Source organism: Sander vitreus, chromosome 9, assembly GCF_031162955.1.
Source record: "Sander vitreus isolate 19-12246 chromosome 9, sanVit1, whole genome shotgun sequence".
In the NCBI taxonomy this organism is placed as follows: domain Eukaryota; kingdom Metazoa; phylum Chordata; class Actinopteri; order Perciformes; family Percidae; genus Sander; species Sander vitreus.
The window spans coordinates 28,888,367-28,902,941 of record NC_135863.1 but is presented as its reverse complement, the minus strand read 5'-3'; the positions used below and the strand labels follow the sequence as shown (position 1 = coordinate 28,902,941).

General features: G+C 42.5%; 1 protein-coding gene across 8 annotated transcripts in view; it reads left to right on the top strand.

Annotated features, from left to right (window-relative positions):
* Positions 1 to 14,575, top strand: part of szt2 (SZT2 subunit of KICSTOR complex) — a 154,158-nt gene that overhangs the window by 4,879 nt on the left and 134,704 nt on the right. For all 8 annotated transcript variants that reach the window (XM_078259548.1, XM_078259545.1, XM_078259549.1 and 5 more), the window contains exons 4-11: positions 6,576 to 6,746; positions 7,279 to 7,401; positions 7,755 to 7,917; positions 8,418 to 8,524; positions 9,493 to 9,703; positions 11,302 to 11,472; positions 13,603 to 13,834; positions 13,974 to 14,103. In XM_078259548.1, the coding sequence (XP_078115674.1) occupies positions 6,576 to 6,746; positions 7,279 to 7,401; positions 7,755 to 7,917; positions 8,418 to 8,524; positions 9,493 to 9,703; positions 11,302 to 11,472; positions 13,603 to 13,834; positions 13,974 to 14,103 (1,308 nt within the window). The remainder of the gene's footprint in view (positions 1 to 6,575; positions 6,747 to 7,278; positions 7,402 to 7,754; positions 7,918 to 8,417; positions 8,525 to 9,492; positions 9,704 to 11,301; positions 11,473 to 13,602; positions 13,835 to 13,973; positions 14,104 to 14,575) is intronic.

The window sequence follows — 14,575 nt, the reverse complement described above, 5'->3', positions numbered from 1 at the left end:
AGTTTCACTGCATTAAGATAATGTAATTAATAGTGGGTTTATTGTTATTTGCTACAGAATGCTTAGCCTATATGTCAAGATCAAAATTGGCCTATATAGTAACTCAAAAAATACAGTTCAGTCACAACAGAAAATATGCCTCATTGTGTGTGTGAATAGAGGTGAATAAATATATTAGTTTGTGTTGCAGCGAAGTGTCAGTTCCGTTTCATGGGCGGGGGCGGGGGTGCGGACCTGCCCCCACTGCTAAAAAAAAAAATCCTAAAGGAAACACTGTTTTAACGATTCCAAACTATTCCATAAAGAAACGATTCTACTGGAATCGTCATTTTTTTTTAAACGTTTCCAAGTAGGAATCGGTTCTCGATGCCCAATCCTACAGATGAGATGGAAAAGTGGCTGGAGTCTTTTTCTCCCAGGACCAACTAATATCTTGATCAATTTATTTTTTTATTTTTTATTATTTGTTCTGTAAACACAATGGTGGAACAATGTATATGTATATTCTTTGCATCTATAATATCTACAGAACATCCACCATAAAAGCTTAGTTGGCTCACTCCAAGTACATGTCCTCTGCTGCATTGCCCACGGGTACAGCTACATCTATCTTTATTGTGCTTGTAGGGCTGGCTACCGAATTCAATACTTCATAGGCAGCTACCTCTAAAGTGTAGAAAAATGCCTCATCATTCAATACCCAATTTCAATCCCTAAGGAGTAAATGTCATCAGCGTCAGTGAGCCAACGAGCACGCAGCATGCTTCTACCAAGATGTATGTTTGCGATTGGCTGGCTAACGTTACACGCTGCAGAGACACGCAGGAACACCTCTACGTTACACAGAGACGGCTCACATAGTAGGAGCGATACCCAGCCCTATGTGCAGCTTACCAATGTAACCAAGATTTCAACCAAGCGGCAACCTCCGGTACTGCAAAACGAAGCCAATGCAGAAGTTCCAAAAAAACTGCTGTTCATCAAGTGGCCACTTCAGGCTGGCTCCAAAAGAGAGTCAATCCCCCTACCCAACTTTTCAGCAGAATAAAACATGTTTATAGCGTGGTTAAAAAAAATATAGCTAAGTTCACCCTTCATGACATGGGTTGAACTAATATATTTAAAAATGGAGGTGAAAGGCTTAATGTTCTGCATTAAAGTGCTGGCTTTTTCCCTTTATTGTGTTATATATCTTTTTTGTGCACGTTATAGGTTTACAAAGTGAAAAAGCCCAAAGTCCACCCCAAAGGGACTTACCATCTCCAACAGAAAACACTGTTCACAAACTGCTCCAAACAGCTCTATTGTAGTCCAGCCTTTACTTCCGTGACGAACGTGCGTCACTTTGTAACACACGTTGTAATGCTCGCCTAGCTGCTAGCGTGGCACGCCCTCATACTCTGCTTCTGACTGGCTAGTAGTCCTTACCTAGGTACTGAGCATGTGCAACTCCCAACAAAGATGGAACAGAAGCGAGATGCCTCACTCTGTAGCTAAAACAGAGAGCTCAACACAGGGTGAAAAGAGGAGCTGCAGCAATGTGCAGTGCAACAAAAATATGGTGTTTTTTGAAAATTAAACCATGTAAACCTATTCTGATATAACCTCTAAATACAATTATGAACCTGAAAATGAGCATAATATGAGCACTTTAAGGGCGTTCCGCTTTGAGTGACACGTGGCTGCCGTCACAGAAGGCGAGTATAGACTGTAGGATTCACTCAGCCCGCCTCAGCTCCATCCATGCTCTCTTTTGCCCATTTTTGGAATAGCCGACATCAGGCACTGCCAAGATAGCAATGGCCTTAGCCACCGCTAGCCGCCCACTATGAGCTTCATTTTCAATCACTCTACCAACATTTTTATGTATATATATATATATATATATATATATATATATATATATATATATATATATATATATATATATATATATGTGTGTGTGTGTGTGTGTGTGTGTGTATATATATATATATATATATATATATATAGCGCTTTACAGCAACCAGCAGGTATCCAAAGTACTTTACATCAAGCGCAAGAATAAGACAACATGTGGCCAGGATAGCTCAGTTGGTAGAGCTGGCGCACATATATAGAGGTTTACTCCTCGATGCAGCGGCCGCGGGTTCGACTCCGACCTGTGGCCCTTTGCTGCATGTCGTTCCCCCCCTCTCTCTCTCCTTTCATGTAACATTCAGTAGGCTACAATAAAAAGAATAAAACGTAGAATACAGTAAAATCAGAAAAGATTACAGAAGAAGAAGGAAAATGTCACACCGCTACTACGTACTAAAAGCTATTCTAAATGAATTTGAGTTTGGATCTAAAAAGCTACGTCTGTAATAGTGCGACTGTGAGGGGGTAACCTGTTCCAAAGTCTCGGTGCAGCAACTTGCAAAAGGGCGATCACCCCACAGTTTGCACCTAGACCTTGGGACCTCTACTAATTGATTGGTTGATTTAATCGACAGATCTGTAAAAACCCAAGTTTCTTCACAAAGAATCCTGCACAGCCACCACTTTATATTCAGTTTTCAGTAATTGCCATCCCGTGCTTGAGTTATAATTGTACAGTTGTAGTTTGTATATATTAGTGTGCAGGTCAGATTGCACACGGCACTGGCTAGCTACTTGCAGTTTATCCTGTCGCTCTACGCATTTGATCCAGACTGAAGTGTCTTGACAACAATTGGATGGATTGCCAAAATCAAACTTTGGGGCGACATTCATGGCCCCAACAGGATGAGATGTAATGCCTTGGTGATTTTCTGAAATGTTTTTCTAGTTCCATAATCGGGACAGTATCTCAGCTCGTCCAATGTTCGGAAGACTTAAGTGTCGACTTTGCAGTGAGGCGATGAGTCACAGAGTGCGTTTACATGCACATGTAAGGTTATTAAGTGAATAACCAGGTTATGCCAGTTCTCCCCGTATACATGAGCGGGGGAGAATGGGAAGAATGGCGGAGTTACTCTACCTCCGGAACAGTAGGTGGTGCTCTGCCAACTCACAACTGGCTTTTTCTTCTGGTTGTCCTATGCCAAAATTAAACCAACCGCCACTAAATTAGTAAAATGCATCAACTTAAAGTTTTGTTAACACACTCTTGTCGCAGTGTAGGAAAGCACAGCGCTCTCGCCAGAGGACTGACAACTTGTTCGGCTCATTGTATCTAACCAGCGTCAGGTGTAATTGGCAAGCTAACTTTGCGACAATCTATTTAGCCATCTCCCAGTTTCCGCTGCTGCCTTGGCGGGAAGTAAAACAGATGGAGAAACCGAGTCAAGCCATGCATAGCTGAACACAGGAGGAGCATTTAGGTCAAAGAGCTGCTGACACTGCTCTGCAAAGTGACTTTGCTTAGAACTAAGGGGTATGTACCCCTTCCCCTTAGCTCTACCCCTCGATCAAAATGAGAACTGGGATAGCCCTTAGTCTCACGTGAACACGCAAAACTAAGGGGAAGGGGTAAGACATAGAAATGAGACGCAGCCTAAGACAGGGTTGCTACCCTGAAACTCCTCAGCATTGAATATATAGGGCCAGCCAGATGACATTGGGGACAGAAGTAGTATTTTTTTTAAACCGCGTACAAGATCAACAATATGAACTCATTCATATGACATTTCTTGTTAACCAACTTGGTATTCCAACTCTTGTTGCAAATACAAGACACTTCCACTTCTTTCGTACTGCAGACGAATATTACCTGGGTCTACTGAATATGGACAAAATGAAATATCACGATATGTTTGACCAAATACCTCAATATCGATATTGCGGCGATATTGTAGGGTTGACAATTGCTGCTTACAAAAATGATTTACACAATGAGATTTCTGATAAATAATCATCATTAATGTGTATATAATAACTAAATGGGTGTGGTAAGTAAAAAAAAAAAATGAAATCACTTTTACTGTAGTTGCACAAATACAAATTACGATATGTTCAGGAACACTTCCACCCATCACATCTCACAGATCATTTGTATTTGTGCTGGCATTTATGTCTACCTAGGGCTGGGCAATATATCGATATTATATCGATATCGTGATATGAGACTGGATATCGTCTTAGATTTTGGATATCGTGAAATGACACAAGTGTTATCTGCCCAGCCCTACTACTGAATGTGCATTATGTTTGACCCATTTATGTGAGACTGGAGACACAAATGGATCTCTGGTTGTCAGCACCCATCAGATGTAGTTCCACGTGATTTACTGTTAAACCACAGAATTATAAAGAATCACATAACACAAGTACTAAAAGAAAGTTTCACTTTCACTTCTCTCTGCGTTTTTCCATCCCTCCCTATCGCGCTCTTTTCTGAAAAGAGAGCACAGTGGTGAGTTAAAAATAATATGATTAGAAGGAAGAAGAGTGTTTTCTGTTTTCTCTCAGGCAGGGCTGATGGATTGGACCATCCTGAGCACGAGTGTGAAACTCCCCTCTCACAATGAATCCACTGATACATTTCCACATCACTTTCATTATTTAACATTATTAGAGAGCAAATTCTGCTCTTGTTTGAGAACATAAGACAGCACACACAAGCCTTGAAAGACAAGACATTTGCTTCTCTCACATTTGTATATGTAAATGTCTTTTCCTGTTGCTGGTTGCAGTCGGCATAAATGAAAAATTTAAAATTAAAAAAACAGGGAGGTTTTTTTCCCACTGTGTTTCATAGTTACACCAACTTGTAAAACCGCCTGGAAATTAAGGTTAAGGAGTGCATGTCTGAAGGGGGCTTTAGACATGCCTGTTGACCAAAGGCTAGATTAGGGTCCTGCACCTAGGTCTAATGAAGCACATTGACCAATTCAGATCACTCCCGAGTGCAGGTGTAACACAGTAACCTGTGTCACTGCGTTAGTCTCAAAGAGGCAAGTCGGTCCTCACAGCAACCTCTTCAGTGTTATGTTAGTCGTAGTCGAATGCCACACCCTAACTGAGAAGTCTGGTCACGGTCCATGTTCCAGTTGAAGCCCATGCAGACATCAGCATCGCTGTCTATGTCGGCAGACAAGTAGCAAGAAGCTCCAGCATTAGAGTTGGGTATATTTCCGGTTTTGCCGGTCCGGTGTTTCGAGCTTAAACTGGTTTGATTTTATGCAAACCGGCTCAACCGGCATTTGTCATTATGACACGTTCTGGCAAATTAAAAAGTAGCCTATTTTTAGGGCGTTTTTAGTCTCAAAGAAAACTAAAACTGCACCGATTTTTTTAATTTGAAGCTTTTAATTTGAGTCCCTACACTCTCATTATGGGTCAGTTTGAGTCAATTGCGACACTGAGTGGTCAAATTTGGTATAATGGCTCGGCAAGTGGCTTAATATCAAAACTGTTTGAAAATGTTTACACTGGCCTAAGCCTAAAGTCTTTTTATTTATTTGCTATAAACCAGGCCAAGGTGCTATATAAATCCATTCGATCCGATAACATTTGGAAAGTCTAAAGGAGCCGCACAATTAAATACAGTAACTGAATCCCTATTTAAGTCAGCGGAGCGCTAAACAGAAAGTACCCGGCTCGGCCTCAGCTCTAGTGGCCTGCTCTGTGGGCAGCACTGATCATCCGGGTCATTTTTGGCTCCATGATGGCTTCATGCTCCGCCTCCAGCACCAGTTCTTATTATACATCCATGAGCTGCAATGATGGTGCAGAGACTACAAGACTGCAGATGTAGAAGACACAGAAACACTGACCAATCAGACTGAGCTTTTTCGGGGGGAGGGACAGGCACTAAAAAAAGCGTTTCAGACAGAGGGTGAATACAGGTACATTAGACAGGCAGTATAAGAAAGCGTTTTTTGAACATTAAAGCATGCAAACATGTTCTATTAGAAACCCAAAATACAAGTATGAACCTGGAAATAAGCATTATATGGGACCTTTTGAAATGTGTGTCAGTCTATCATTAGTCTATATCCACGACCTTCCACTTCCAGGATTGCTCCGTTGCCGCCGGAAATTCTACTGTATGTCCTTCTTTTCGTGCGGCTGTCCCTTACCTTTCTCTTTCTTTGTGTTGGCGTTCTGGTTAACTGCTCCTCAGATCTCTGCAGGGTAAATCCAGACAGCTAGCTAGACTATCTGTCCAATCTGAGTTTTCTGTTGCACGACTAAAACAACTTTTGAACGTACACATGTTCCACCAAAACAAGTTCCTTCCTGAGGCTATTTTGCAGAGACACCGTTGCTCCGTCCGCCCAAGACGATTGTGATTTGGTTTAAAGAAATGCCAATAAACCAGAGCACGTTTTTCTCCCATCCCAGAATGCTGTGTGGACTAGCCAGACCTTCCTCCGCAGTGCTGTGGAGGAAGGTCTGGCAAAGCAAGACTAGTCTATCATTGCCTCTGTCTTATCATTTGCATCCTGCTAACCATGAGTGTTACATTAAAGCAGTGTGGGATACTCTGTTAATGCTACAGTTTTACAGCCGTGGTGTATATCAGAATTAATGCCCTCTGTCTGACACAACTCTGGTATAATACTTCAGAAGTTACTGAGCGCAAAATTGAGTTCTGTATTCAAGGTGTGTCTTTTTTTTCTGTTCTGCAGGACGACAGCACAGGAGAGATGATCTTTGATGAGGTGTTTCATGCCTTGTCGAGGTGTCTGACTGGTCTGGCACAACCATTCAAAGTCCCCGGAACTGATCAACTTTTCAAGCCCAAGATTTTCATCACCATCTTGGCGTATTCGTCAATTATTGGCCTCGCCTCCCATCAGGTCATTACAGTAGTTTACGTGTCATCCTGTTCCATGCTGGTGTTTAGGAACACATTTATGTACCCTAATGTCCTAAGAAGATTCAGGAGCCTTGGAATGAGTGAGTGACTGTGAAAAGCAGTGTGATTCAAGGGATGTGAATGCAAACATTAGCATCCTCTGTGCTGTTTGAAAAGGAATGCGTTAATGCAGTGGTCCCCAATCTTTTTCTGTATGGCCCCCCTTTTGTAGATATTTGCATTGCCCATGCTTTGCTAGCAGTCCAGCAGAAACATGCATTATACTAACTCCGGGCCCCCCCTTATGGGGTGCGCCCCCCAGTTCTGGAATCACTGCATTAATGAAGCACTGTGAGTCCCTGGCCATTGTTGGGTCCAAAGGACATTTTGAAAGTCTTAAGTGAAATCAGCTTGTCCCTGCATCCTGTGCACCTAAAAATAAATGTAAGCGTAGAGCCCTAACTGGTTTCCATGTGATGCATAAAGCTGCTGCAGATGTTGCAGTCCTCTGACAGCCTTGATTCCCCCTGCAGGTTTTGGTACAGGGCTGTCTGCTTGATAGAACAGACCTCGATGAGTTCCGGCATCACATCTACCAGCAGCTCAGAGCAGTGGAGAGCAACATCGCAGAAGTCTTACATCAGCAGCATGAACAGGCAAGTGCTCATGAACAGTATATGAATTGTATATATATTTTTTTTTAAAAGATGTGGTTAATGAAACAACAGATCTCATTAAAACAAAGCATATCACCTTCATCAAAAGCAATGCAAACACCTTCATATGAATCCTTTCCTGTTACCAGTAGTAATATCTATCTAGTTATCTACTAACAACTATTGTGTATCCTGGGCAATGCGATTTACATAGAAAACTAGAAGGGCACTCGGAGAGTGCCGGCCCATCCGCCAAGGCATGCCCTATCTCACAAAGTTAACGCAGTGTCCATTTTCCCAGTCGGGAAGTCACTTTTCGCCCAGCCCTTAATGTGTTTATTGCTTCCTTCCAGTGTGTGGAGCCAGTCCAAAGCTCAAGTCCCAATAGCAACATCCTGGATGAGCAGCCCCACAGGAAGCAAGGCATTTCGATGGTGTCAGCTGATATGGGTCTGGTCAGCATGGTTCGTCAGGGCATCCTTGCCCTCCAATTGCTGCCCCCAAACTCCAGTGCAGGTAGGTTTGTCTTAAGCACCCAACTTTGTCATTTAGTTTCTCAATCAAGGGTTTGTCAGTTGCTGAGTAGCAGAATTGTTTCCTAGAACCTCTTTGAAGAAGACCAACACCCTCTCCAAACACCTCTAACAACCAGGCATTTCAACGGGCAGTTACCGCATCTTTGGTTACTTTTGTTTCTTTATTTGTTGGCTAGTCTTGACTAGCCTGGATGCCAGCCGAATTTTGCCCCGCCCACAACATTTGAGGTCGGGAAGTTCGGTCTGGACTCGATCCGTTGTGGAGCAACTAGGCTCGAACCAGAGCTGTTTGGACCAATCAAATTGTCAGGGCGGGCTTTATACGATGATGGACAGATGATCAACAGTAACGTAATCAAACCACGTCACCAAAGAGCGCTTGGGTTGAATTTGTTTACAACAAATATGGCTGCCATCGCATCTGTTATAGAAAAGCATCAAAATGATCAGAATTAGTCATTTAACTTGTGTGTGTTGCAGGTATCATTATAATCACAGACGGAGTGACCAGTGTTCCTGATGTGGCTGTGTGTGAAACGCTGCTGAACCAGCTCAGGAGTGGAACCATCGCCTGCTCCTTTGTGCAGGTAAAGACGATAACATCTCCATGCTTGCAGCTCTGACTTTGTTGCCAAAAATATTCACGAGACACGTTGTCAGTGGTTTGTGTGCTGATCCTAACGGTGTGTGCTGTATTTGTATTTGTGTGTGATTTTAAGGGAGAATGTTAGAGTCATGCAGCCTGGTCCTACCAGACTCTGGTACATTTCTTTTGTACAGAGAGTCTGGCAAGTGTTAACTTCCCTGAAGGCGGGTACTCTGTTGAAGTTTCAAACTATTGGATCTGCCCAGAGCCACTCTGGATCCGCCATAACCAATCGCTAACGTTTTGGCGTGACGTCGGCTTAGCATCGCTAGCATTCGCCTTAGCTAACTCCTTCACCACTAACGGAGAGAGCTGGAAAATCCAACTTTTCCCGAAACCCCGTGGGGAGGAGGGCCACAACATCACGGCCACCAACAAAACTCAGCAAAGATTGTTCTCGCTCGGGCTTTAACTTCTGGATATTCGGTAGCGTAGCCACAACGGACCGAATGGCTTCGCTCGCATCTTTCTCCGCAGCCGCGGAACTACAACTCAAACTAGCGCACGACCTCAACGTCATCGTTCTCAGCCACTCCCTCTGTTCGCTGATTGGACCGGTAAAGATTTGGCCGGAGAAAACCCGCGACTATACCACAAACCCAGACGGTGTACTGAAGGAAAATGAAAATTGAGCGGTAGTAGGAGGGCGGAGCCAGGCTAAGAGTCATGTATACAGGGATATAAATGTCCAGGTTGCTCTGAGCTAGCCATGAAAACGTTGTATCGGGAATATGATAAACCAGAGTATTTGTGTGCATGTTGATGTACTTAATAGCTCCAACTCAGAGAACTATTACGCAGGAGGGATTCTGTAACTAAAATGATTCCCCAATCTTGATCCAGAACGGAGGAGACATTATACCGAAGTCTCTGACTGCTCTTCTTTGAATTGTGTTTGTCCATTTCCAGGTTGGCGGTGCATACTCCTACGATTGCAGCTTTGGGTACATCCCCAACGTAGAGCTGATGAAGTTCATCTCATTAGCCACCTTTGGCTCATACCTGCCCAGCTGTCCTGATGTGGACCCAGAATGCCAGGAGATGAACACCTACCACAAGGCCTTCCTAACCTACTCCTTCCTCAACACCCTGGAGTCTATGAACTCCGAGTACTTCTGTGGTGAGACAGCTATGCATACAAAGTCTTGAAATTGAGTCTGTGTGTAGGTGTTACGCCCCCGTCTGCTCGAGTTTTCAAGCTTCTTCTTATCTGTGTGTGTGAAGACAGTTGACATATACTGTAGATTAAACAATACACATACATAGACAAACATAATTACAGACAGTCACAGACAATATATACATCAGTTATGTTAAATGTTGGTGTGATTGACGATTGAATGTACAAATGTGCAAGTCATATATAAGGTAAATGTGCGTATGGATGGTGTATGGATGTATTGATGTTTGGATGACCGGCATGGTGTAGGTACATGTTTGGTGAACCTTAGTAGGGTGGAATGTAATAATTGTGGCAGCGATAATAATAACGGAGAAAATTGGATATTAGTTATGAGATTATTATACATACAACTACATCAGCACTTTTGTCACGTGTAAAATATTTATGTTCAATAATATATGGTGTGAACAGTATATACATACATATATACACACACATATAAAATTCTCCCCCTACTGCTTCCTACTCTAAAACCTTTTGCTCCGCCTCAATGTCCATTAAACACAGTGCATGTGTGATGAATTTGGCTGATTCTTATATGTTCTCTGCCGATAACCCCGTAAAGACTGACTCACCGGGGCGCCTGGGTAGCTCACCTGGTAGAGCAGGCGCCCATATATAGAGGTTCATACCTCAACGCAGCAGACGTGGCCCTTTGCTGCATGTCATTCCCCCTCTCTCTCCCCCTTCTATGTCTTCAGCTGTCCTATATAAATAAAGGCCTAAACCTGAAGAAAATGGGATTGATAATCTGTTGCCTGCCGAGGCAGAGTTAGCTTTTGGAGTGAAAGGTTGGAGGTTGGGGTGAGTAAGTATAACTTTAAAAGCAAAGTTAGACTTACTCAAAACCGTGAAACAGTCCGAGCTGTGCGTTTTGTGATACGTACCCCTACCGCTGTCCCACCCAGGGCGTCTGTTTCATATTTACTTCAAATGAATTCCTAAACCATACTTACTTTTGAATTTTAGAGTTCATTGTGGGCTCCATTGACATTTTTTCTCTCTCGATAAAAGGCCATACAAATGTAGTCAGGATGATATCTGCCAGAGGCTCCAAAAAGGTTTCCAGAGGAAACAATTTCCATTCTCCTCCACAATCGCACCAGCAGCCAACCCAGCAGTGATCAAGCCCGTCTTGAGTTGTTCACAAAGAAAGCAAGTGGAATGGAGCAAATCCCCTAAAACTAAGAATGCACGGGTGCAGCACCTCAAAAGAGCAGTGTACCAAGAAGGACACTGTTGGGGGACAAGCACTTCAGGTGGAACCAAATATTCCATCTGCAATAGATGGATAAACCCAAGGAAAAAGCCCATGGCAGCCACAAGGGTTTTTTGCGATGTCTCCCTTTCGGAAATTGTTAATCACCCCAAACTGTACAAGTGTACCAAATTCCATGCTTTTATGTAAGAGCGAACCTCAAATTTGGCACACATCATCCAGTTAATAATACATAATAAGGTTAATTGGTATTGCTGAGGGTTATGATGATGAAAATAAAAAGGGCCCACATACTAACTACTTCAGTGTTTTGTAGTTTCCCAGCACAAACTGTTCAACGAGCACCTGGTGTCAGCCAGCGGTAACCCGGCGCTGGTCATGAGGAGGAAGAAGCACACCGAGAAGGAGGTCCACGCTCATTTGATCAGCGTGGTGTCCGTGCGACTGAGAGAGGGCTACACCATCAGAGAGGTCAGCCTCACCAAAGGTAAACACCTGTCTTTACAAAAGTCTCAGATATTTGAAAAGACCAAGAGCGCAGGGACCCGGGTTCCCTTCAGGCCGAGATGATTGGTTCTGGGAGATGGGTCGATCCTAAGCGGGATGGATAAGCCCATAAGAAGCTGGGTCCAGACTAGTTTAATGATAGCCAGACTAGAGCCCGACCGATAAAGGATTTTTAAGGCCGATATCGATACAAATATTTGGTGATTTAAAAATCCGATATATCGGCCGATATATAGATTTTTTTTAAATCCAGAAACTAAATAGTTTGCAAAAAGATTAGAAATGGAAAAAGTGCATTAAGTGCATAGACAGCTCTGTATGTGGTAGGAGTTTAGGAGGAGAGGATGGAGTGTGTGTGTGTGTGTGTGTGGGGGGTATTGCAGTGTTAAGGAGTCTGATGGCCTGTGGATAGAAGCTGTGAGTCTTGTTGTTGCATTTCCACTCCAGGGGGCCTGTTTCACAAAAGCAGAATATATAAATCCAGGATAACTGATAAAGCGAGGCTTGACCTAGTCTAATCTGTGCATCCTGGCTTGGTGCGTTTCACGAAGGCCAAGCCAGGCTGAGGAGGAGCGTCTAGGTCGAGCCAGGCTGAAGTAATTCAGATAGATGCACGTTCACGGCTTTCCTTAGCAGACTGCAAGATCGATAACGCATTATCGTATAGAATATGCATTGTACGTACTTTATACAGAGTGAGCAGCAGCTTCTTGTGGAAGTATGATTACGTGAAACACATTATTAGTAAAAAAGAAACACGGCCACTGTAATAAACAACGAGAGAAAGCGTGACAGACGATCACGGACCGACTGAATGCGTATATGTAGCCAAAACAAATACATTAACTGACCACTGCTCTGAATTGAAACCGTCATAATCATTCCATTCAAGGATTAGGCTACTAATCATTTGCACAAATTAACAGTTGTACTCTTTGCCTTAAAAGTAAGCAGAAGATGATGTTACTCAGGAAATTTACCATGAAGATCAATTTTCTACAACGCTAGAATATGATGCGTAAATATCTCTTTCACTCTGTTCCTCCCTCTCTCTCTTATGGGCTAAAATATACATTTCCTAAGTCATATTAACTTCCACTGCTCGCTTTTAATGCAAAGTGTACAACTGTTTGTTTTTGCAATTGACAGTGACTCATTGAATGGTTTCAGTTAAGAGCAGTAGTTCATAAATGTATATTTTTAGACTATCATTCAGTCTGTCCGCTATTATCTGCCACGCTTTTTCTCACGTATTTATTTTTATTTATATTAGAGGACGAGTTTCCTTCTTTACATATTATATGCTTTGCTCCCTCGTATATATGGACATAGAAAATAAAGACACTGAAGAAATTGGACTCTAAAATCTAGGAACTATAAAATGTCATGCACATTAAACATGAATGTAACATGTGAGTATATTCATCAGTTATTCCCCCCCCAGCAAAATATAAGGTCAAAAACCATTGAGGTGTCCTCTCCCTGTTGTACAGTAGCCTACAACACTAGATAGTTACTGGTCCAGTAAACTAAGACTATCATTGTTGTTGATTGTACAATTAAGATATGTTCTTAAAATTGTACAATCATCCCAAATTATAGTCGTTAAAGAATGCAAAAAAAAAATACAGCAATATAACAGTAAAAATGTCTCATAATAATATGAAAAATAATGGTCACAACTTTAAATAATAACAGTGCTTAAATGAACAGCAACATGCACCTGTTGTATTTTAATGCAGGCTGATAACAATAAGGGAAAAGCACTGCTGAGTGAACAGAAAAGGCTCCAGGATTAAATAAATCCTGGCTGTTAGCCTGGTCAGGAGCAGGCTAGCTGCACAGAATAAATCTCCATGGTAACTTAGGTGCCTCTGCTTTTGTGAAACCGAGTCAAGGCTAAGGATCCAGGATCCAGGATAACTGGGAAATCCCAGCTTAATCCCTTATCTTGGTTTTGTGAAATAGAAGTGTGACACACAGAAGTGTGAATGTTCATGTTGTGAAGTGTATGTTGTTTAAAAAAAGTTAATCACAAAAAAAGAAAAGTCAAAGAGCAAATGGCTCGACAAGATGGTGCCGCGTTAGACCTTGGTTCTGGTTTCGTCAGGTGGGACTCAGCTGGAGGTGAAGCTGGTGCTGTTATGGAAACACAACATGCACATTGAGTACCTGGCGGCCGCCTCCTGGCCGCTGGACCCCGCCAAGAGAATCACCCGGGTGGAGGTGACGATGGAGGGAAGCTACGACATCCTGCACGACATCAGCTGCACCCAGAGGAAACCCATCACCAGCCCCTACCGCACGTCAGTCATCCGCCGCTTCTGGAACACACTGCAGAGGTAAGTGAGAGAGCCTGTAAATAAAGACTAAATAGAGATTCTGTGCAGTTCCACCCTCACTTAGAACATATACAATAATAATATAAATACCATTTGATAGATATTGATACCTGACTACATGGCATGTGTGTCCTTCCAGCATCAACCAGACTGATCAGATGTTGGTGCACCTCCAATCATTCAATTCAATTCCTGAGAACTACATGATTCCCGAGAGCACCAAAAACGGAGTTCCTCTGTTCTACATCCCTCCCGGCTCTACTACTCCGGTACTTTGCAGACATTCACTGATTATACTTAAAGGGGAACTATGCAGTTTATTTTAGCTTAATTTACCTTAACTGAACAGCTTCGGAGTCATTGGAATGGTTATACTGTATGACAGATTTTTTTTGTGTTGCCAAATATCTATTCTGAAGCTGTAGGGGGAGCTCTATAGAGAAACCTGCGATCAAAAAGTGCCCCTTTAACAGTAGCATTACTATTTTCAAACGGCACAAATAATACATAAAGCAATAAACAACCTACTCCCTGGCAATATTCAAAACATGTTTTTTAATAGAGATGGGGGATATAATATGAGGGGGGCATTTTAAAACATCTTTGTGTCCGTACAACATTAAAAACGTTTTGTATTTCTATATGTGGAGTGAAGCTGTGGAAAGGATTGAGTGTATCGCTAAGTCCAACCATGACCCAGTTCAAAAGTCAGTACAAAAATATTTTTTACTTGTGAAAAAT